The sequence below is a fragment of the Euprymna scolopes genome, chromosome 41, assembly GCF_053919585.1.
Source record: "Euprymna scolopes isolate OS-2025 chromosome 41, ASM5391958v1, whole genome shotgun sequence".
Lineage (NCBI taxonomy): Eukaryota > Metazoa > Mollusca > Cephalopoda > Sepiida > Sepiolidae > Euprymna > Euprymna scolopes.
In genome coordinates, this window is record NC_136522.1 from 11860214 (window position 1) to 11880860 (window position 20647).

The 20647-nt window shown below is 32.6% G+C and overlaps 1 protein-coding gene across 1 annotated transcript in view; it reads right to left on the bottom strand.

The window, feature by feature from the left end:
• Positions 1 to 20647, bottom strand: part of LOC145266352 (gamma-aminobutyric acid type B receptor subunit 2-like) — a 1041657-nt gene that overhangs the window by 423416 nt on the left and 597594 nt on the right. The window contains exon 8 of the mRNA XM_080121967.1: positions 18423 to 18506. Within this exon, the coding sequence (XP_079978093.1) occupies positions 18423 to 18506 (84 nt within the window). The remainder of the gene's footprint in view (positions 1 to 18422; positions 18507 to 20647) is intronic.

A 20647-nucleotide genomic window follows, 5' to 3' on the forward strand; every position in this document is an offset into this window, starting at 1 on the left:
AGGTTAGTTATTTCTCAAAATTTTATTCAAATCCATGCGATATTCACAAAGTTATGACCTTTTATTTATTACCAAGTAATTTATACTGTCCATCGCTTTATTGCAGGTCTTTTAAAATGCCAAAAAAGGGGCGATTAACTGTTATTAAAAACGAAAGGATTGTTGCAGGACTCGCAGAAGGATTGTCCATCAATGACTTAGCTATGGAACTGGAAAGGAATCCAAGAACTTTGGCTTCATTCGTACATAACCCCAACATCAAACCCAGAAAGGATAAAGGCACCAGAAGAAACCTTTCACATCGTGATATTCGGAAGACTTCGTAGAGAAGTCAACAGAAACCCAAACAGCATCAGTGCTTCCATTTTTGCAGGAGCTGGAATCGCTCCAAAATCCAGACAGGCCCGATGTAATGTATTGAATGAGATAGCAAGCAACATCAAAACTAATCCAAGGCCTCCATTGAGCAAACCAATTAGGGACAAACGAAATGCTTGGGCACAGAATTACATGAAAATGGATTTCCAACGTGTCCTATTTACAGATGAGACCCGTGCTACTCTTGACGGTCCGGATGGATGGGCCAAAGTTTGGAACTCGAACTGAATCCCCTCCCTTACAGAGTTCATCGCCAACGAGAAGGTGGAGTCATCATGTTTTGGGCGAGAATCATTAGGGATAAGTTGTTTGGACCATTCCAAGTTTCAGAGGGTGTAAAACTTACCAGCATTGCGTACACGGCCTTTTTGGATAAACATTTGTCACCATGGCTAGATAACCTACCATTGTAACGTCGATTTCAGATGATTTTTATGCGTGACAATGCACCATGCCCTCTTTGAATCTATGAGCTTTTTTGGAGAAACTCTCTTGACGTGATCACCGTATTCTCCAGACCTCAATATTAAAAAGAGAGGTTTATGAGGGAGGAGAGAAATTTAATTCAAAAGATGCCTTGGGGAGAACATAGTTGATATTCCTAGAGCTATAACTCCTTTTTGAGATCAAACAATTGTTTTCGCCGGGGGGACAAAAGGTTGTTTTAAGTTATTTAAAAAATGGAGGCTATGTCGATAAATAATTCGTTTATTTGAGGCTTAGCACCTAGGATGTGCTTTTTCTCATAATTCTTTGGCAGAAAAAGATGATAAAAAAAGTTCATATGATAAGACATATTTTTGCCATAAAACCACATTTGAAGAGACCTGCAATAAAGCGATGGACAGTGGAAATTCCACGATAAAGAATAAAATATTATTTCGTGAATATCGCATGAATTTGAATAAAATTTCTAGAAAGAACTAACCTTAAAGCAGTCGTTTGATGATAGATTTTACATTTTGTTGTGAAATATTGATATTTTACTAATCTGCAATAAAGCGATTGACGCAGTTTATATGTTATACATATATAAACACAATTTTAGACGCACATACATATATTAAAAGTGATGCATATACATACATATATACATACATACACATATATACATACACGCTGAATATATGCATATACACATATAAATATACATATATACACACATACATACATAAAGACATAAATATATAAATACACACGTACATATAAGTAGCGACAATACATATATACATACATGCACTCATACATACACACTACATATATACACATACATATGCATACATACACATATACACATGCATACACACATGTATGATGATTGCAACGTCTTGTCAGACGAGTGCCACTCCCTCAGACATTTAAAATCCATGAACCCAAATGCCCGAGGGAGTATCTATACAAAGATGATGTTACAGAGTATCTATACAAAGATGATGTTACAGAGTCTCTCGGTTCAAAATGTTGAGATCCAGCAACAAGCAAGAGCAAGATAGCCAGCAACAGATTAAACTGCAGACCAGCTTAATGCGGGTACTGGTCTCCCGCTTTGTTTTTTAAATAAGCGATTTGCTTCTCCTAGAAAGTTTGCCTTCACCACGGCTTACGGGAGCCCTCTCCACCCCAATACACACACACACACACACACATACACACACAAATATACACTGTGCTAGTTGGCCGTTGTCCCGTACATACACACATGCATACACAAATGCATGGTAGCTTCCTTTAGTCTTGACAGACTATTGATACCCACTTTAAGGGTGCCTACACGTGAAATTTATTAGTCAAGGGTTGAGCAATCTCTAGCCACACCACATCTCCCGAGTCGGCGTTGTTAAATACTAGTGATAATTGAAGGTTTAGGACGATTGAAAACAATGCTGTGATAAGTGGGTAGCACATACACTCCCTAAAATTCTCAAATTGTCACCCATCTGATAATAGCCTGGGTCAACGTTGCTGAACTTCGATGATTTGAATATCCCATATGATCTGAATATCCCATATGATGATTGCAACGTCTTGTCAGACGAGTGCCCATCCCTCAGAACTTTTAAAATCCATGAGCCCAAATGTCTGAGGGAGTATCTATACAAATATGATGTTACCGAGTCTTAGCTTTGTACGACAGCTAAGTCTCTCTCTCGGTTCAAAATGTTGAGATCCAGCAACAAGCAAGAGCAAGATAGCCAGCAACAAATTAAACTGCAGACCAGCTTAATGCGGGTACTGGTCTTCCGCTTTATGGTTTTTTAAATCAGAGATTTGCTTCTCCTAGAAAGGTTGCCTTCGCCACGGCTTACGGGAGCCCTCTCTACCCCAAAAAATGGAGGCTATGTCGCATATACAGATATACGTACATGCACACATACGTACACATATATACGTACATAAACACATAATACATGCAACATATATGAACATACACAAGCATAGTAATTGTCTGTATTTTTGAGATGAGGTGTTTTCATTTATTGAGATTGTCGGACTGACTTCCTCATCTTGGTTGTTATAGTCACAACATTTCGTCCGTTTTACCCTCCGGCCTTCATCAGGTGTTTTGTATCGGACTGGGGAACAGTTTGTTAGGAGTCTCAAACCCAACCCTTTATTATTATTATTATTATTATTATTATTATTATTATTATTATTATTATTATTATTATTATTATTATTACTACGGGGGTACCGTGTTCGGACTCCAGCTAGGCTCTGGGACATAGTTGCTGATTGTTTTGAATGTTACTTTTCACTGCCTTCGTTCAGGATTGAACTCAGCACATTTGGGTAACTGTAAACTTTGATACAACGTCTAGGACCACTCGGCCATATGTCACTAGGACTTACTGTTATCAAGTAAGATCTTTGACTTATCAAATACTTTTGTATGTAAAATCCGATCCTGCATTTTGCTAATTCCTACCCTCTGATGAGAAGGAAAGTATTTCTTCGAAACTCCGCGGATTAAGGACAATCCACTTATCAAGTGTTTCCTTTTCAGATTAAATATGTTTTTAACTCTTTTTTAAAATATACATACACACACATCCATATATATATACACACATGTACACACACATGTATATGTACACACACACACACACACACATATATATGTACACATACGTACACACACCCATATATATGTATACCCACACATATATATATGTACACACACAGATATATATATACACACATATTTATATGTACACACATATACATATATATGTACACACACATATACATATGTACACACACATATATACATATGTACACACACATACATACATATTTACGCACACATACATACATATTTACGTACACATACATATGCACACACATATATACATATACACACAAACACACACACACACGCATATATATATATATATATATATATATATATATATATATATATATATATATATATATATATATATGTCGCTAAACAAACATACGGATCCGACGTATATAATTTTGAAAAAAAAAGAAAGAAAAGAAAAAGAATGATTCGGAGGTTGGAGAAAGTAAAAAAAAAAAAAAAGAAAATAGTTAAAACAAAAAAAATCGTGCTTTTCAATAACATGTGTCTCCACGAGAACATGCTGCCTAAATATAATCAATTTAAATTGCACGTTGCAGCTCAAAATGAAATCGACACTTGGAATTTCGGAGTCAACTTAATCTAGAGGCAAACTGTCATTGGCCATGAAATTATCAACAATTATAACTCTGAAGTCCTCGATGTATAAATATAATCACCGCCGATCAATTTACGAATATCCAACACAATCTCTCTGGAATCCTTAATCAATTTGAATTCACACACAAAACAACTTTTCAAAACAAAATTAACGCCTTGTACAAACGCAATCTATTACTCCCTCAACAAACGCAAAGTTATATTAATCTTTCCAATCAAGAACTAACTGATTATCAAAAAGAATTTCTCGCACTCGGGCCTAATTCTCATTTATTTAGCACTTACTACCACCAAAAACTCTTATATGGAAATCTTGTTAACTTAGAAAACGGAACAGAAAATCACCACACATCCAGGAATTGAAGATATACTTAAGGCTGAGGCCATGAGAAATAGATTCCACAAATTTAATACCAATAACTTAAAAAATGCCGCCAATGAACTAAGAAACCACTGAAACTTAATTGTTAAAAACGGTGATAAAACCAACGTACTTGTAAAATCTATATATTTTCACAAACTACAAGACAATCTTAGAAAATTTAAGAAAGTTAAATAAGCTCTATGAATGATTTAAAAACTCAAGTGATTAAACATATCACTGCTGTAATAGACAATCTACCCGCCCCTAATAATTGGTTACTAAAAACCTGGATACTTATAAGGTAATGTAAAAACCCATAAACCCAACTTCCCATTTTTTGTATACAGGAATCACCACTTATCAAAGCCCGGAGGCTACTCGAGGATAAGGGTTAATGCGTATGCATTAGTCAATGTGATTATAGCATAGTAAACATAAGTAGTGGCAATTTTGTAAATTGGATTACTTAGGGGGACGGTTCATCAAGAACTTGTTTACGTTGGACTTGAAGACAATCAGATTGCAGTCAGCTTGAAAGCAGGCAATCGGAAGAGAGTCCCACAAGCGTGCAGTTCTAATAAAGAAGCTTTGTTCTTGGCATAGTTGACAAACCCAATATATAAATTAATAAGAAATAAAAAAAAAATCAACGAACTCATCACACCGTGTTTACCTTGCTGATATAGCGTAAGATCCTCAGAAGAACTCATGCAGATTCTCCAAGCAACTAAAATCAACAATAAAATCACCGTCTCTCTAGATGTCGAAAATCTTTTTACTAATGTCTCAGAAAACCAGCTACATAAAAACTAAAAAACTGATGAAAATGTTCTAAAAAAATATAATTCGCAGATACGTATCTCCCAACGATAATTAAAAAAAAAAAAAAAAATTAAAAAAAAAAAAAAAAAAATTAAACGTTAATTAAAAAATTAAACAGTAATTAAAAAAAAAATGAAACGACAATTAAAAGAAATTAAACGATAATTAAAAAAAAATAAACGACAATTAAAAAAAATGAAACGACAATTAAAAAAAATGAAACGACAATTAAAAAAAATGAAACGACAATTAAAAAAAATTAAACGACAATTAAAAAAAAATTAAACGATAATTAAAAAAAAATCATCAATTATATAAAAATAACAGCATTTAGCAGACAATTGATAATGTATATAGCAATCCAACAATTTCTCCACTAAAAATAAATTCCCCAATCTTAAAGAAATTATTATTAATGTGTACAACTAGACCCCATTTTATGATCAGCCCGGAAATATCTACACACAGGTGAATGGCGTAGCTATGGGTTGTGTTGTAGAACCAACATTTAACAACTTTTACAAAATATTTAATTCAATAAAAAAACTTCTATTTATGTTCTTGCTGATTACATAAAAGAAATAGAAGATTTAAAATGTTCAAATTAATTCAGTCCTTATCTTTTTTTGTTACATGGGAGTCACCACTTATCAAGGCCCGGAAGCCACTCGGGGATAAGGGTTATTGCGTGAACAGTAGTCAATGGGATAATATCGTGGTAATCGTTAGTAATGGAGATTTGATAAAGAGTCTTACTTAAGGGGGCTGTTTATTAGGAATTTGTTTATGTTGGACTTGAAGACATCCAAGTTGTAGTCAGGTGGGAAACAGCCAAACGGAAGAGAGTTCCACAGGCGTGCACTTCTAAGAAAGAAGCTTTTTTCATGGAATCTACGTTTTGATTTAGGCACGGATAAAGAATGGGGGAAATTAATGACAGTGGTTTCAGCTAGACGAGTGTTTTTCGCGAAAGATTGTCCTTGCCTTAAGCTATAAACTAAATACTAACAACAAAATCTCATTTTTGGACGTACTTACTTAGGGATCTCTACTGTGAAAGGGTGTTATTTAGCTGCTTGTCGGGGTTTTCGGGGGTATTTATGTCGAGGGGCACAAGTGCTTGCAGTTCGTCAGATATAGCAGTTCGTGTATATATATATATATATATATATATATATATATATATATATATATTTGGTAAAACTGGTAATTAGTAAACACCTGAAAAGAGTGCTCAATACTATTGCAGAACAAATGTTTTATTTTTTATATTTTATTTTATAAAACGTTAATAAAAAAATGAAACACACACACACACACACACACACACACACACACACACACACACACACATATATATATATATATATATATATATATATATATATATATACTAGCAAAAGTACCCGTCGTTGACTGGGTTCAAAAACACCCTACAGGAAATGGACTCTGATTTATGAAAGTATGATAGGTTATGAAAAGGAAGGGTTGTAAATTTGGGTTGAATTTGGGGGTATCAAAACCAAAGCAAAATATGATGAAAGTAAAAATAAAATAGATAAACCCCATAATTTATTATACCATACCTGTTCTCACGGAAACACTTATCACAATATTCTGTGGATCTATATTAAAAAAAATTGTTAAACTTTGTGACATATTTCCATTCTATGGAGGTCAGGTGCGAACGAACACCCTATAATTTTATTATACCATATTTCTTCAAACTGAAACATAATTATCAAAGTATACTTACGCAGATATATATGAAAAGTCTTTATTAAAGTTTGTGCTTATTTCCATTCTATGGAGGCCATGCGTGAACGTAGACCCCACAATTTTATCATACCATCCCTATTTAAGTTAAAACATACTTATCAAAGTATTATTATGTACCACTCTAACAAAAACACTTGTAAACGTTTTTTTTTTATTTTTAATTCTTTATTTCCATACTTTGCGTACGCAGACCTCACAATTTTAATAAATCATCATTATGCCAGATCAAACATACCCATTCCTGTGTCTCGATACATCTTCTATCATTATATGTGATCAGTTTTCTATAATAGTCAACCATATAGGAGCCTATTCACGACCAGACACACACACAGACGTTCAGTTATATATATATATATATATATATATATATATATATATATATATACGTTTTATCTTTTATTATCGTATCTTTCTTTTAAGTTACATTATTGTGTCAGCTACCCGATCGTTTTTTTTTGGCCGTCTGTAGCTTCCTCAGACTTTTACAGAAATGTTCGTTGTTATGGGATGAAAGAGTGAAAGAGGGACAGGGGAGGGGTGCGAGAAGAGCGGGGAAAAAGAGGAAGGGAACAAGGGGGAAAGGTGGGAGGGCGTGCTTGGTATGTCGGTAATATTTTAGTTTTGGAGTTTAAGGAACTTGTGGGGGAGGGTCTGGGAAGTTAATTTCTGGTGTGGCTGAGGGCATAGGGATACATGGAGGGGGAAGGGGAATACGTGGGGTAGAAGGAGGGGGTTACTTTAAAATTTGAGTCTTAATGTTAAAGTTTTTGTCGTCTCGTTGGTGAGATGATTTCTTGATAAGTATGTCTTGACATGTTATGTGTTCGCTTCGGTTCGGAGGCGGGAGGGCTATAATTCGGTTTATTTATTTAGTCTTTATTTGTGGTTAATTGTTTCGAGAGGGTTAGCTAGCGGCCACGCGCGCGAGCACACACATGCATACATACACACATATATCCTTAAAAAAACTTCACATGTACACACATCTACGCCCCGGCGTGCAAATATATGCACATATGTGCGCATGTATGCATAGACACCCGCGTCGCTCCCGCTTACGTCAAATTTTCCTTAAGGTGCTAAAATTGGGTACGTGTGCGCAACCATGGATGCGCGCATACACAGATACATACACACATCGACGCCCCTACCCCCAAGGAGGCGTATACACGGGCCCATGTGCGCATATTGATTCAGGCATACCTGCATCCCCACGCATACATGCAAGCGCATGTGCACACACCAATACTTGTGAACACATACATCGACATATATACACAGCTGTACGCTCTCACATACGTATGTGGATAGCAGGCAGCAGGCACATATACTCTCACATCCACACACGTATACATAGGTACGTGTACATATACATCGGTACCCCATATATATATATATATATATATATATATATATATATATATATATATATTACCAAACGTAATTTTTATAACATAATATTAAGTCATAATCTGCCGGAAGATGACGGAAACTTTCTGATCGAAAGCGCTCGCCAAACAAACATACGGATCCGATCTATATAATTTTGAAAAAAACTCAAGAATGATTCGGAGATTGGAGAAAATAAAAAATAAAATGTTAAACAAAAATTCGGTGATTTTGAATCATATATATATATATATATATATATATATATATATATATATATATATATATATAGAGAGAGAGAGAGAGAGACAAATATTATTGAATAGCACGGAATGATTCTGTTTTACAATTTTCCTTTTTATCTTCTCCAATCTCCGAATAGTCCTTTTTGTGTTCTTCTCGAAATTGTATATGTTGGATCGATAATTGCGAGCGCTTTCGACAGAAGTTCTTCTATCATCCTCAGGCATATTGTAGAAATAAATGTAGGGATTGTTTTTTAATTTACTCATATATATGTTTTTCCTAGTCACGTGGTAATTTGTTACAAGTTAAGTGGGCGGACTTTTTTTTTTTTTGCATATATTAAACACATTTATATATACAAACACATATATACATTATTAAACATTTATCCCAAACATTTCAAAATGTTCTGGCTGCACTCATAATTAACATTATTTATTTGAGGCTTCTTTGTTTTAATGTACAATGCTTCGAGTATTCTTATATATAACTCTCTTTCGATTGCCAGCTTTTTCCAGCTGACTACAATCCGATTGTCTTCAAGTCCAACGTAAACAAGTTCTTGATGAACCATTCCCCCTAAGTAATCCAATTTACAAAATTGCCACTACTTATGTTTACTACGCCATAATCATATTGACTAATTTATACTCATTAATCCTTATCCTCGAGTAGCCTCCAGGCCTTGATAAGTGGTGATTCTTGTGTAAAAAAATGATATATATACGAAGAAATACGTACATACACATACATACATACATGATGATGATGATGATGATGATGATTGCAACGTCTTGTCAGACGAGTGCCCATCCCTCAGACATTTAAAATCCATGAGCCCAAATGCCTGAGGGAGTATCTATACAAAGATGATGTTACCGAGTCTTAGCTTTGTACGACAGCTAAGTCTCTCTCTCGGTTCAAAATGTTGAGATCCAGCAACAAGCAAGAGCAAGATAGCCAGCAACAAATTAAACTGCAGACCAGCTTAATGCGGTTACTGGTCTCCCGCTTTGTTTTTTTTAAATCAGAGGTTTGCTTCTCCTAGAAATGGTTGCCTTCACCACGGCTTACAGGAGCCCTCTCCTCCCCAATACACACACACACACACACACACACACACACACACACACACAAATATACACTGTGCTAGTTGGCCGTTGACCCAGAAAAGAGTTCATTCGCCCTGAAGGATTAAACATACATACATACATGCATACATACGTACGTACGTATGTACGTACGTAAGTACATACATACATACATACCTACATACACTAATTAATCAATACATACATACCTACATACACTAATTAATCAATACATACATACCTACATACACTAATTAATCAATAGATTAATAATATGCAGCGTGTAAACGTTTCCGCTGAAAGGTCGTTTTGTTTCACGAACTCTTTTGCGACACACGTTTAACTCGTAACTTCTTTCAGAAGTCGACATCACGTAATTTTGGCGCGTATTTTTTTTTTATTTTAGCCTTTTTTTAAAAATTCGTTTCTTTTCTACGATTAGCGTGAGAACATCAAGAATGTCTTTGTTGTCTTTCGACAGGGAAGCCGTGATATGGCCAGTCAGGCACGGAGCTCTCCAGTTTAATCTCAACAAATCGACAGATAACGACGTGTCGAATTTGAAAAACAGATAAAACCAAACAACAAAAAGAAAATGGAAATGTCTGAAAATAGTGTCGAATATCTCATGGAAACGTATCGCAAGCAGACAAAAATTCTATAGAACTTTTGCAATGGTTTGCTTTGACGTTGCACCGGAACAGTGATCTATCTATCTATCTATCTATCTATCTATCTATCTATCTATCTATCTATCTAATATATAAAAGGAATCTTGTATTTGTGTGTATAGAATATTTATTTATACAAATATCATTGGCTACATATGTGCATACATGTTTCTGCAGTGACTCTCATAAGCCTATGTCTTCCTTAAGACCAAGAATATAATGCTACCACGCGTTTTTTTTTATTATTATCATTAGATTAAAAAAAAAAAACCTTTGTATAAAAGAACTATGTTTATACTTTGGTCTTAAGTATCCAAACCACAGACATACACTCGTGCGCGCACACACACACTCACGCACGCGGACACACACATACACATATATATATATATATCTATAATATAAAGCTGAATGTGTGTGTGTGTCTCGTCACGAATAGGATGGTTGACTATTTTAAAAAACTGATTACATATAATTATAGAAGATGTATCGAGACACAGGAATGGGTATGTTTGATCTGGCAGAGCAGTGGTTCATTAAAATTGTGGGGTCTGCATTCGCGCCTTGTCCAATGGAAATAAAAAATTAAAAAATTAAAAAATAAACGTTTACAAGTGTTTTTGATATAGATGTACATAAGTATACTTTGATAAGAATGTTTTAACTTAAATAAGGATGGTATAATAAAATTATGGGGTCTCCGTTCGCGCCTGGCCCCCATGGAATGGAAATAGGCACAAACTTTAATAAAGACTTTTCATATCTATCTGCGTAAGTATACTTTGATAATTATGTTTCAGTTTGAAGAAATATGGTATAATAAAATTATGGGGTGTTCGTTCGCACCTGACCTCCATAGAATGGAAATATGTCACAAAGTTTTACAAGGTTTTTTAATATAGATCCATAGAATATTGTGATAAGTGTTTCGGTGTGAACAAGTATGGTATAATAAATTTTGAGGTTTATCTATTTTATTTTTACTTTCATCATATTTTGCTTTGGTTTTCATACCCGCAAATTCGAAGCTATCTCTCTACAAACCTTCTTTTCCATAACCTATCATACTTTCATAAATCAGAGTCCATTTTCTGTAGGCTGTTTTTGAACCCAGTCAACGACGGGTACTTTTGCTAGTATCAAATATATATATATATATATATATATATATATATATATATATATATATATATATATATATATATATAATGAATCAAATAAACTTGATACGAATACTAAATTAAAGCTCACGTTCCTTACAATATCCCCGCGACTAGTAATTGGCTGGCGTTTCTTTTTTAGCTTTTGTACGGGCTTTATTTTTGTCAAACTTCCGGTGATTCCATAACTGTCGCAGCCAATTTTTAATAATCTGTTTTCTATTCGTTAATTTTTCAAAATTATTATTTGATTAATTTTTTTTCCAACACACGTCTTATTTCCAGATTTAAAACGAAATAGTTGATAACATCATTGTATGCAGGTTCGCATGTGCTGACATTATGCGATCATAGGTCATTCAAGTGATGCCCTTCCTGGTACAGGAACAGAGCTTGTTGGTTGGTTGGTTGGTTGGTTGGTTGTTTTTGTTTTACGGCATATCAACCCTTTTCGGGTTATTTAATGCCGAATCCAAAGATTTGGAAGAAAATTTTTTTTAATAGAATATATTTGTTGTTTTCACGTCGATTTCTATTTAACCCATAGTTGGGGACCTAACAGGTACTACCACTCCGGGTCAGAGTGGACCTGGGAGCAATGGTAATTAAAGGGTGGCTCCACACTCCCCAAAGCCCACAAGCTGGGGCCTCACCACTGGAAAAGTTTAAGGTCATATCCAGCACCCCCATCGAGGGACTTTTACCCTCTGCAGAGGGGGGCAGTCGGCGCATTCTAATGCCCCACCGACAGAGCCGGAATAGAGCTTGTATAAAAAGAAATAGACCTTATTCTATAACAAGAAATAGAACTAGTCGTAGAAAGTTGGTTTAATTTTTTGTACGTTTCCAGTTATTTCTTTTTATTGTATTTGAAAAAATAAAGCTTGAAGTAAATTTTCGAAAAGGAAGAAAATATTTTTACATATAAAAAAAGTTACAATGAAAAATGTTTTCAAGGCGATATCAGGAAACTGACAAGTTCAGCTAAATTTTGAAGTTAAATAAGTTTACCAAAATATAAATATTAGTTGTCTGGGAGTATTTCAAAGATAATTAATAAAACATGTTCTATACACCATGGCAGGTGCTCGTCTGAACTCCAATCTCTGGTCCCCCCTCGCCAATCTTTCACGAAAAACACCCGTCTAGCTGAATCCACTGTGAAAAATTTCCCCCACTCTATATCTGTGCCTAAATCAAAACGCAGATTCCATGAACAAAGCTTCTTTCTTAGAAGTGCACGCCTGTGGAACTCTGTTCCGTCTGCCTGCTTCCCTCCGGACTACAACTTGGATGTCTTCAAGTCCAATGTTAACAAATTCCTAATGAACCGCCCCCTTAATTAAATACTTCATCAAATCTCCACACTAACGTAATGTACTTGCAATAACCCTTATCCCTGAGTGGCTTCCGGGCCTTGATAAGTGGTGATCACTGTGTAACCCCCCCACCCAAAAAAAACACCTTAATATCACCAGTGTGAAATTGGATTTGTATTACTATTACTTTTACTAAGATTGATTTGGTTTGTATGCGCGCTTGCGTGCACAAACATGTATACTACTACTTCTATTTATTACATTGCTTAATAGCCAGAAAACTACTTGTCTGCGGCAAATTGAAATGCGATATATTCGTTTTCAGCATACCCGAAAACCTATAAAAGTCGTCATTTGTGATTAAGGTGGAAAGTAAGTAAAACTTTACCAAATGTTTTTCATTCAACTATTTAATTTAATTTAATTTAATTTAATATAACAATTTTTTTTAAAGTAAATGAAATAGATTTATTAAAATGCGATTATTTATTTTGAAAGTGTTAAACTTCATGATTGTCTGTACCGTAATTTTTCTTAAACAAAACATTCCAGGGGTTTGTATTACTATGCACATATAAATTCGACAAAGCTATCAAAAACAAATATATAAAAAATAAATGTTATCAAAGGCAAGATAAGTTATTTTTCTACCTAACTGGATAATTTTTTTAGTGTTTTTAATGAATGTAACATGTTTATTCAGCTGGAAAAAATACAATGTTAACCGATGTATTGGAAAGTTAAAAATAGCGCCCGACTCTCTGTTGAACACGGTAAGTTTGGAAAAATGAGTTAAAATTAAAAGCTATACAAAATACTGTTATAAACTCGCTCAATATATGTTACCGTGACATAGGCTGACAGGTATTCCTTTTTCCATCGGATTGTTTCTGTTTATCGATTACTGTTTATCGATTACTGTTATTTATCGAAGACATTCCGATACAAAATCTATCTAAGAACATTGCCTGATCCATGAAGTCCATTTGTGTAGAATTTTATGAAAATCGGGTCAGCCGTTGTGGAGTCTATTGAGCACGAACAAACATACATACACAAAGTTTCTTATATATATATATATATATATATATATATATTAAGTAATGTGGTTGATAATTTAAAATTTAAAAATCAAATTATAATCAAATTAAAATTAAAAATCAGTTTCACAAGAAGGAACAACAACAAAATCAATTATCTGTACGATCGTTTCGGAAAACCGTGTTTTTATTGTGGTAGACATCAAGTTACGGACAATAATTATTACATATAGTTTTTTAATAAACAAGGTCTCCTCGTCAGCAAATTTTAAAGGGTTTTTATTAAATCTAAAAGACACCATAAATAAACCTAGCATTAAAAGTATCTGAAAAAAAAAAAATTGAAATAAAGGTCTGGATTTAAAATTGATAAGAAAATTAATATGGGTTAGAGATAGAAAAGAAATAGAGTAAAATATAAATTTGAGTTTAAATTATAAATTTGCTTTAAGTACAACATTACAAATATATACATGCATATATATGAAAAAATAGACACATACATACATATACATAGATATGCAGGTATATACATAAAAATATAGGTAAAAAAATTTACCTTTTAGTTTTTCGCCTTTTGAAATCAGGAACTATGGTTAAAATACTAATATGTGATGTTTGCTATAGATTTTCACCTTATTGAATGACGAATTTTAAAAGGGGGACGCCCGTGCAATAAATTATTTCCGTTAGCGTACTTTTGATTTAAAGACGCCACGGTTTATATTTCGAATGTTGTTTATATAATTGCAAGGGAGATAATTAGTCGTATTTTCTTTAATAAAAGGGCGCAATGGGGATAATTTGTCTAACTTAATTTATTAAAAAAAAAATTGTAATCTATTTTTACTAATAAGTAATTTTTAATGATTTAAGATGGTTTATATTTATTAAATTTAAACCAAAGTTTATGACTACATGTGAATATTAGTTCCTGTCTTGAATTTAATAGGGTGGTTGCATTTTTTATATTTTCATATTTTAAAATTTTTAGGGTCTCTTTTGTACATTGTGCACAGAATTTATCTCCTGGTTTATACGGTTTGCAAGACTCAATTACTCGCCATTTTAAGTTGAAAGAAATATTGTTATTTTTTAGTTGCCAAATATAGTTGGATAGAGTAGTTTGGTTTGACAGAGTTATTTTTAAAAGAATGTTTGTGCGTTGAAATTCTATGTTTTTAGGCCAGATGTGGAACCAAAATATATTGCCTTTTGCTTATTGTAATTATTTTCCGTTAGGTCTGGTGCTGGATTATTATATGGTGGGTTGGTTTGTAATTGATCGGTAGATTGGTTTAAGTTGGTGTCATTATTTAATCTGGTAGTTGAGTTATGGCTGTTACTAGATTCATGTAGATTTAGGGGGTTTTGACACTGTGCAGCTATAGATAACATTTTTGATTTTACATGAGCCTTGTAGGGGACATTTATTTTTTCTTCTACAGTTACAGTCCGATGTATTTTGTATAGTTGTATTTTGTAGTTTATTAATTTTCTTATTATTAGAGCTAATTATCTTCTGATGAAGGTTAGGCATAGTAGAGTAAGAGACTTTAATTGTGTTCTTATTGAAAATTTTATTATATCTATGGGGGGGCTTTAAAGTTCTTATCTAATATTTTAAAAAATTCTCTGGCTATGTTTGTCTCTAGGTTTTTTGGAATATGGAGGGTTGAACCATAGGGTCTCTTTATGTCTATTCTTACGTTTACGGGTTTTGGTTTGTTGTTTATTTGTATTATTATCTAATATTTTTAGTTTGTTTTTTCTTTTTTTGTCTCTTGGTTATTTTTCTTAACTCGCATACGGGAAGACATTGCCATATTATATGTTATTACGCTTTTAATAGGTTTATTTTCAATGCAGTTTATGTTTCTATCATTTTTATTTATGAATTTAATTTGTGAATTGTATCCCGAGTTTTTAAGGGCTTCATTGTAATATTTTTCATTTTTGATGAATATGGATTTAGTAGAAGACAGTCTAGAAATTCTTAAAGCGATATTGGGAACTATTGATTTTAATATTTAGTTAGGGTGGTTTGATTCATTGTGGACATATAGTAGAGATTGGTTAGGTTTATGATTGGGTTCAAAAGTAGAATTCTCAAGATTTAAGGTTATGTCTAAGAAATTAACATTTTTTTTACTAGGGTCGATTTTTATACTAAGTCCATAATTTTTAAATAATTTATGTAGAGCTTTAATTGCTTTTTCATAATTTTTATTTGTAGAGTTAGTTACGAAAAAGTGCATCATCTCTGTATAGTCTTCCTTCAAGTTTGAACTGTTTATGGAGTATACAATGTATTTCATTTAAAAGGAAAAGGCCAACTAGATCAGTGATCTGAGTCGAATCCGTCGAGCCCATTAAAATGTTGAAGTGGTTAGGGGTATTTTTCCTGGTCCAATACTTATTATCAAAAGTTATTAAAGACTCTCTAGCTATAAGTATTAGTTTAATTTCCTCTTGAGTTATATAAGTTAATTTTCGTGCCATTAATAGAGATTTATTTAGTAGGATAGGTGATATAGATTGGTAATATGATTCAATGTCAAAAGAAAGAAATTTAACGTTATTCTTATTTTGTATGTTAGAAACCAGTCGATTACTTGGTTGGAAGATTGCCATAGTGGGTATTTTATTATATATTTAATTTTGGGGATAATTCTATCTAATATGTTTTTACTAACCAGTCCTATATCTGATTTCGAGCGGCAAATGAGTCTAATAGTAGGGTTACTATTAAAGCTGTGTTTGTGGTCTTTTAAAGTAAATCTCGGGGTACCTGGTACCGTTATTTCTGTGTATTTATCTATTTTAAGTTTAGTTAAAATGTTTTTTGCATCATTGTTTATTTCATTTAGTGCTGATTTATTTGTTGTTTTGTAATTTTTATTAAGTTCCTTATATATTAGATTTTTATATTGTATATAGTCCATTGTGTAAAACTTCCCAGTTTTATCCTCCGGTACTATTAGTTTATTCTGGTGGCCTTTAGAAATAGATTTTGAAAATTTATTTATTTTTTTAAGGGTTGGAGTGATATATTTTTTATTTTTCTTAAATTTAATATTTTTAATCAGGTTGATTAAGGCATTTTCAAATTTTTCAGTGTCTTTGTTTCTTTTAGGGTTTTTGTATGTTTTTAGTCTGTAGTATTTGGCTGCTTTTCTCTGTTCATTGTCTTGTCTGAGGTTGTTTTCTTTCATTTCTCCAGGTTGGTGATGTATTGGTTCTGTGGCATATATATATATATATATATATATATATATATATATATATATATATATATATATATATATATATATATATATATAAAACAAATTTTTGTGAATTTTTCCATGGATTTCTGCCTTTGGATTATTATGGACCATCTTCTTTCAATTTCTGGATTTTTGGATTTTACTTGTGCAAATGGAAATTCAATTAACTTTCTTGAAATTATATACTTGGATTTTACCGTCACTGGATTATTTATCTTCCACCAGACTATCCATTCATGTGTAATCACTTTTTCTTCACCATATCCCTCTCCTTCACTTTTTTGTTTTCAAGTAAGATCTTTGACTTACTTGTTGTTTCATCAAATACTTTTGCATGCAAAATCCGAGCCGCATTTTGCTAATTCCTACCCTCTGATGAGAAGGAAAGTATTTCTTCGAAACTCCGCGGATTAAGGACTATCCACTTATGTAGTGTTTCCTTTTCAGAATAAATATGTTTTTAACTCATTTCAAAGTGTTTTTTTTAACATGTTTTATTAACTGTTTGCGCGAATATATATATATATATATATATATATATATATATATATATGCATATATATATATATATATATATATGTATATATATATTAAATTTATTTATACAAACATTAATGGCAATTAATGTTTGTGTAAATAAATTTAATATACCTGCTCTGTTCACTCATTGAGCACTCTTTGGTAGACACATGTTGTTTCATTGGATTACTTCTAGGAAACTAAACTCTACTGGCTATATATATATATATATATATACATACATATATATATATATATAACTTACTTTTATGCACGTAATAATATGTAAATAAAAGATATTTAAATAATAAGTCAATAATTTCAAATACTTCCCAAAATGTGGGACGACGAAAATGTAAAACACAGGGCAGATAACTTCTGTCTGAAGATTATATATATATATATATATATATATATATATATATATATATATATATTCATATATATATATTCATATATATATACATATATATACACATATATCTACATATATATATATATTTATATATGCATGCATCTCTGTTGCCTTAGCCCATATTTTAATTGGGAAGGTGTGGTAATCTGCAAATTATTGTTGAACCTTCTTGGAGATGTATTCCTAGAAATGCATGTAGGCAGAAGAAGAAGAGGAATATGTGCGTGTTTTAGTCAATAATTGATTCTTACCTCTCCAGATGATTCTGTTTGCACTTGATAAATTCAGGAGGTCTTCGTGCTGGTTATATTCGCCGATTTTTACCATACTTCCCCCTAAAATAAAAATAAAATTCATATATATATATATACAACAAATTAATTCGAAAATTCATAATAGCAAAATTTCTACTTTCTATTTCTCTCCTATATCTTTATCAACTGTTAATGCATCTTAAAAATTAAAATTGTTAGTTTCTCCTTAAAGCATAAGTTACGTTTTTTTATATTTCATGTTCACCCCAACCAAGGCATAAGGGGCTACTATTGTGTCCATAAATTGCAGAGATGCTATGTAGGAAGTTTGGCAGCAAGATGTCTGTTTACGTTACACTCGAACTTCTGCAGGCCAGTAAAAATGGGAAAGCAGGTGTTTTCAAAGTCTAGCAGTTCTAGAGAAGAAACTATTAGAGTAGATGACCTTTTTACATCTAGGGATCTCTACTGTATAGGGATGGGATTTTCCTGCTTGTCGGGGGTATTTACGTTAAGGGGGTACAAGAGCTTGTTGTTCGTCGGAGCATCCACCATTAAAATACTTGTAAAACAGGCAAAGAGATTCAGTTGGACAGGAAATTACAAATTTCAACTTAAAAAAAAACCTAAACAGTAAAGGCGAGATAACAAGTAACTGTAATCACAGAATAAATTTTCACTTTGAGATAACTATATATACTAGCAGGACCCGTGGAAATGAAACGGAATGAGAAATAATAGCAATAACATTGATTTCATACTTGTTTTTTGAATTAAAGTTAAAATGCAAACATCATGTATCATGGTTCAGTTGTGTTCTAAACAGAAACATTTATTTCGAACACACCCCTGTCTTATCAAAGAACCTGCTGTTGATTTTATATGCTGGGACTTTCTGCTTGTGCGTTGATAAACTTTTCGAATGCAATTGTGATGTGTCAACGTGATTGTCCCGTAGTTTTGTTACAATACCTTTACCATATCTATCTATCTATGTATCTATTTACCATATCTATCTATCTATTTATCTATCTATCTATCTATCTATCTATCTATCTATCTATTTATCTATCTATTTATCTATCTATTTATCTTTCTATCTATCTATCTATTTATCTATCTATCTATCTATTTATCTATCAATTTATCTATCTATTTATCTATCTATCTATCTATCTATTTACCATATCTATCTATCTATGTATCTATTTATCTATGTATATATCTATCTATTTATCTATCTATCTATCTATCTATTTATCTATCTATCTATCTATTTATCTATCTATTTATCTTTCTATCTATCTATCTATTTATCTATCTATCTATCTATCTATTTATCTATCTATCTATTTATCTATCAATTTATCTATCTATCTATTTATCTATCTATCTATTTATCTATCTATCTATCTATCTATCTATATCTCTCTCTCTCTCTCTCTCTCTCTCTCTATATATATATATATATATATATATATATATATAATTTAAAAGAGCTTTTTTCGCTCTATTGAATCGTTTAAATTAAAATCGTTTTACAAAAATTGTCTTCTTTTTAGAACGTTGAATACGCGATAGAAAGAAAGGCAAATTCGCACAATTTTCTTATTTCAATTCAAGCTAGGCCGAAAAGCTGCTGAAACAGCTCGCGATATCAAGGAAATGTTTTTGAACCGCCCCGCGGCCTTCTTGGCCCGGGGGTGAAAGACCAAAGTGTAGTATCTGTTCTGCAGATGATGCAATCAAAGTAATATGTGGGGGCAACACATCCGAACATTGCTCGAACCGTCAGGTGCTGATGGAAAAGTCCGAACGAGCGAAAATGAGAATTAAAAGTGAAAACTAAAATATACAGTAAACGGCAATAAGTTAAAATGCAAATTCAACACCTGCTGATGATTCGTGGACGAATCGAAAGCGCTCGTGGCAGCAGCAACAATGGGACTGTTATTGATATTTTTGATTTTGATACAAAAAAGATTATACGGAAAAGAATCATAAACAAAGTGTCTCCGTTGCATTTAATAATATTTGCGTGAATATATATATATATATATATATATATATATATATATATATATATATATTGTGTATATTTAAGCAGCATTTTCTCATTTAGAATAATATTATTGAATAGCACGGAATTATTTTGTTTTACAATTTTCCTTTTTATCTTCTCCAATGTCCGAATAGTACTTTTTGTGTTTTTCTCGAAATTG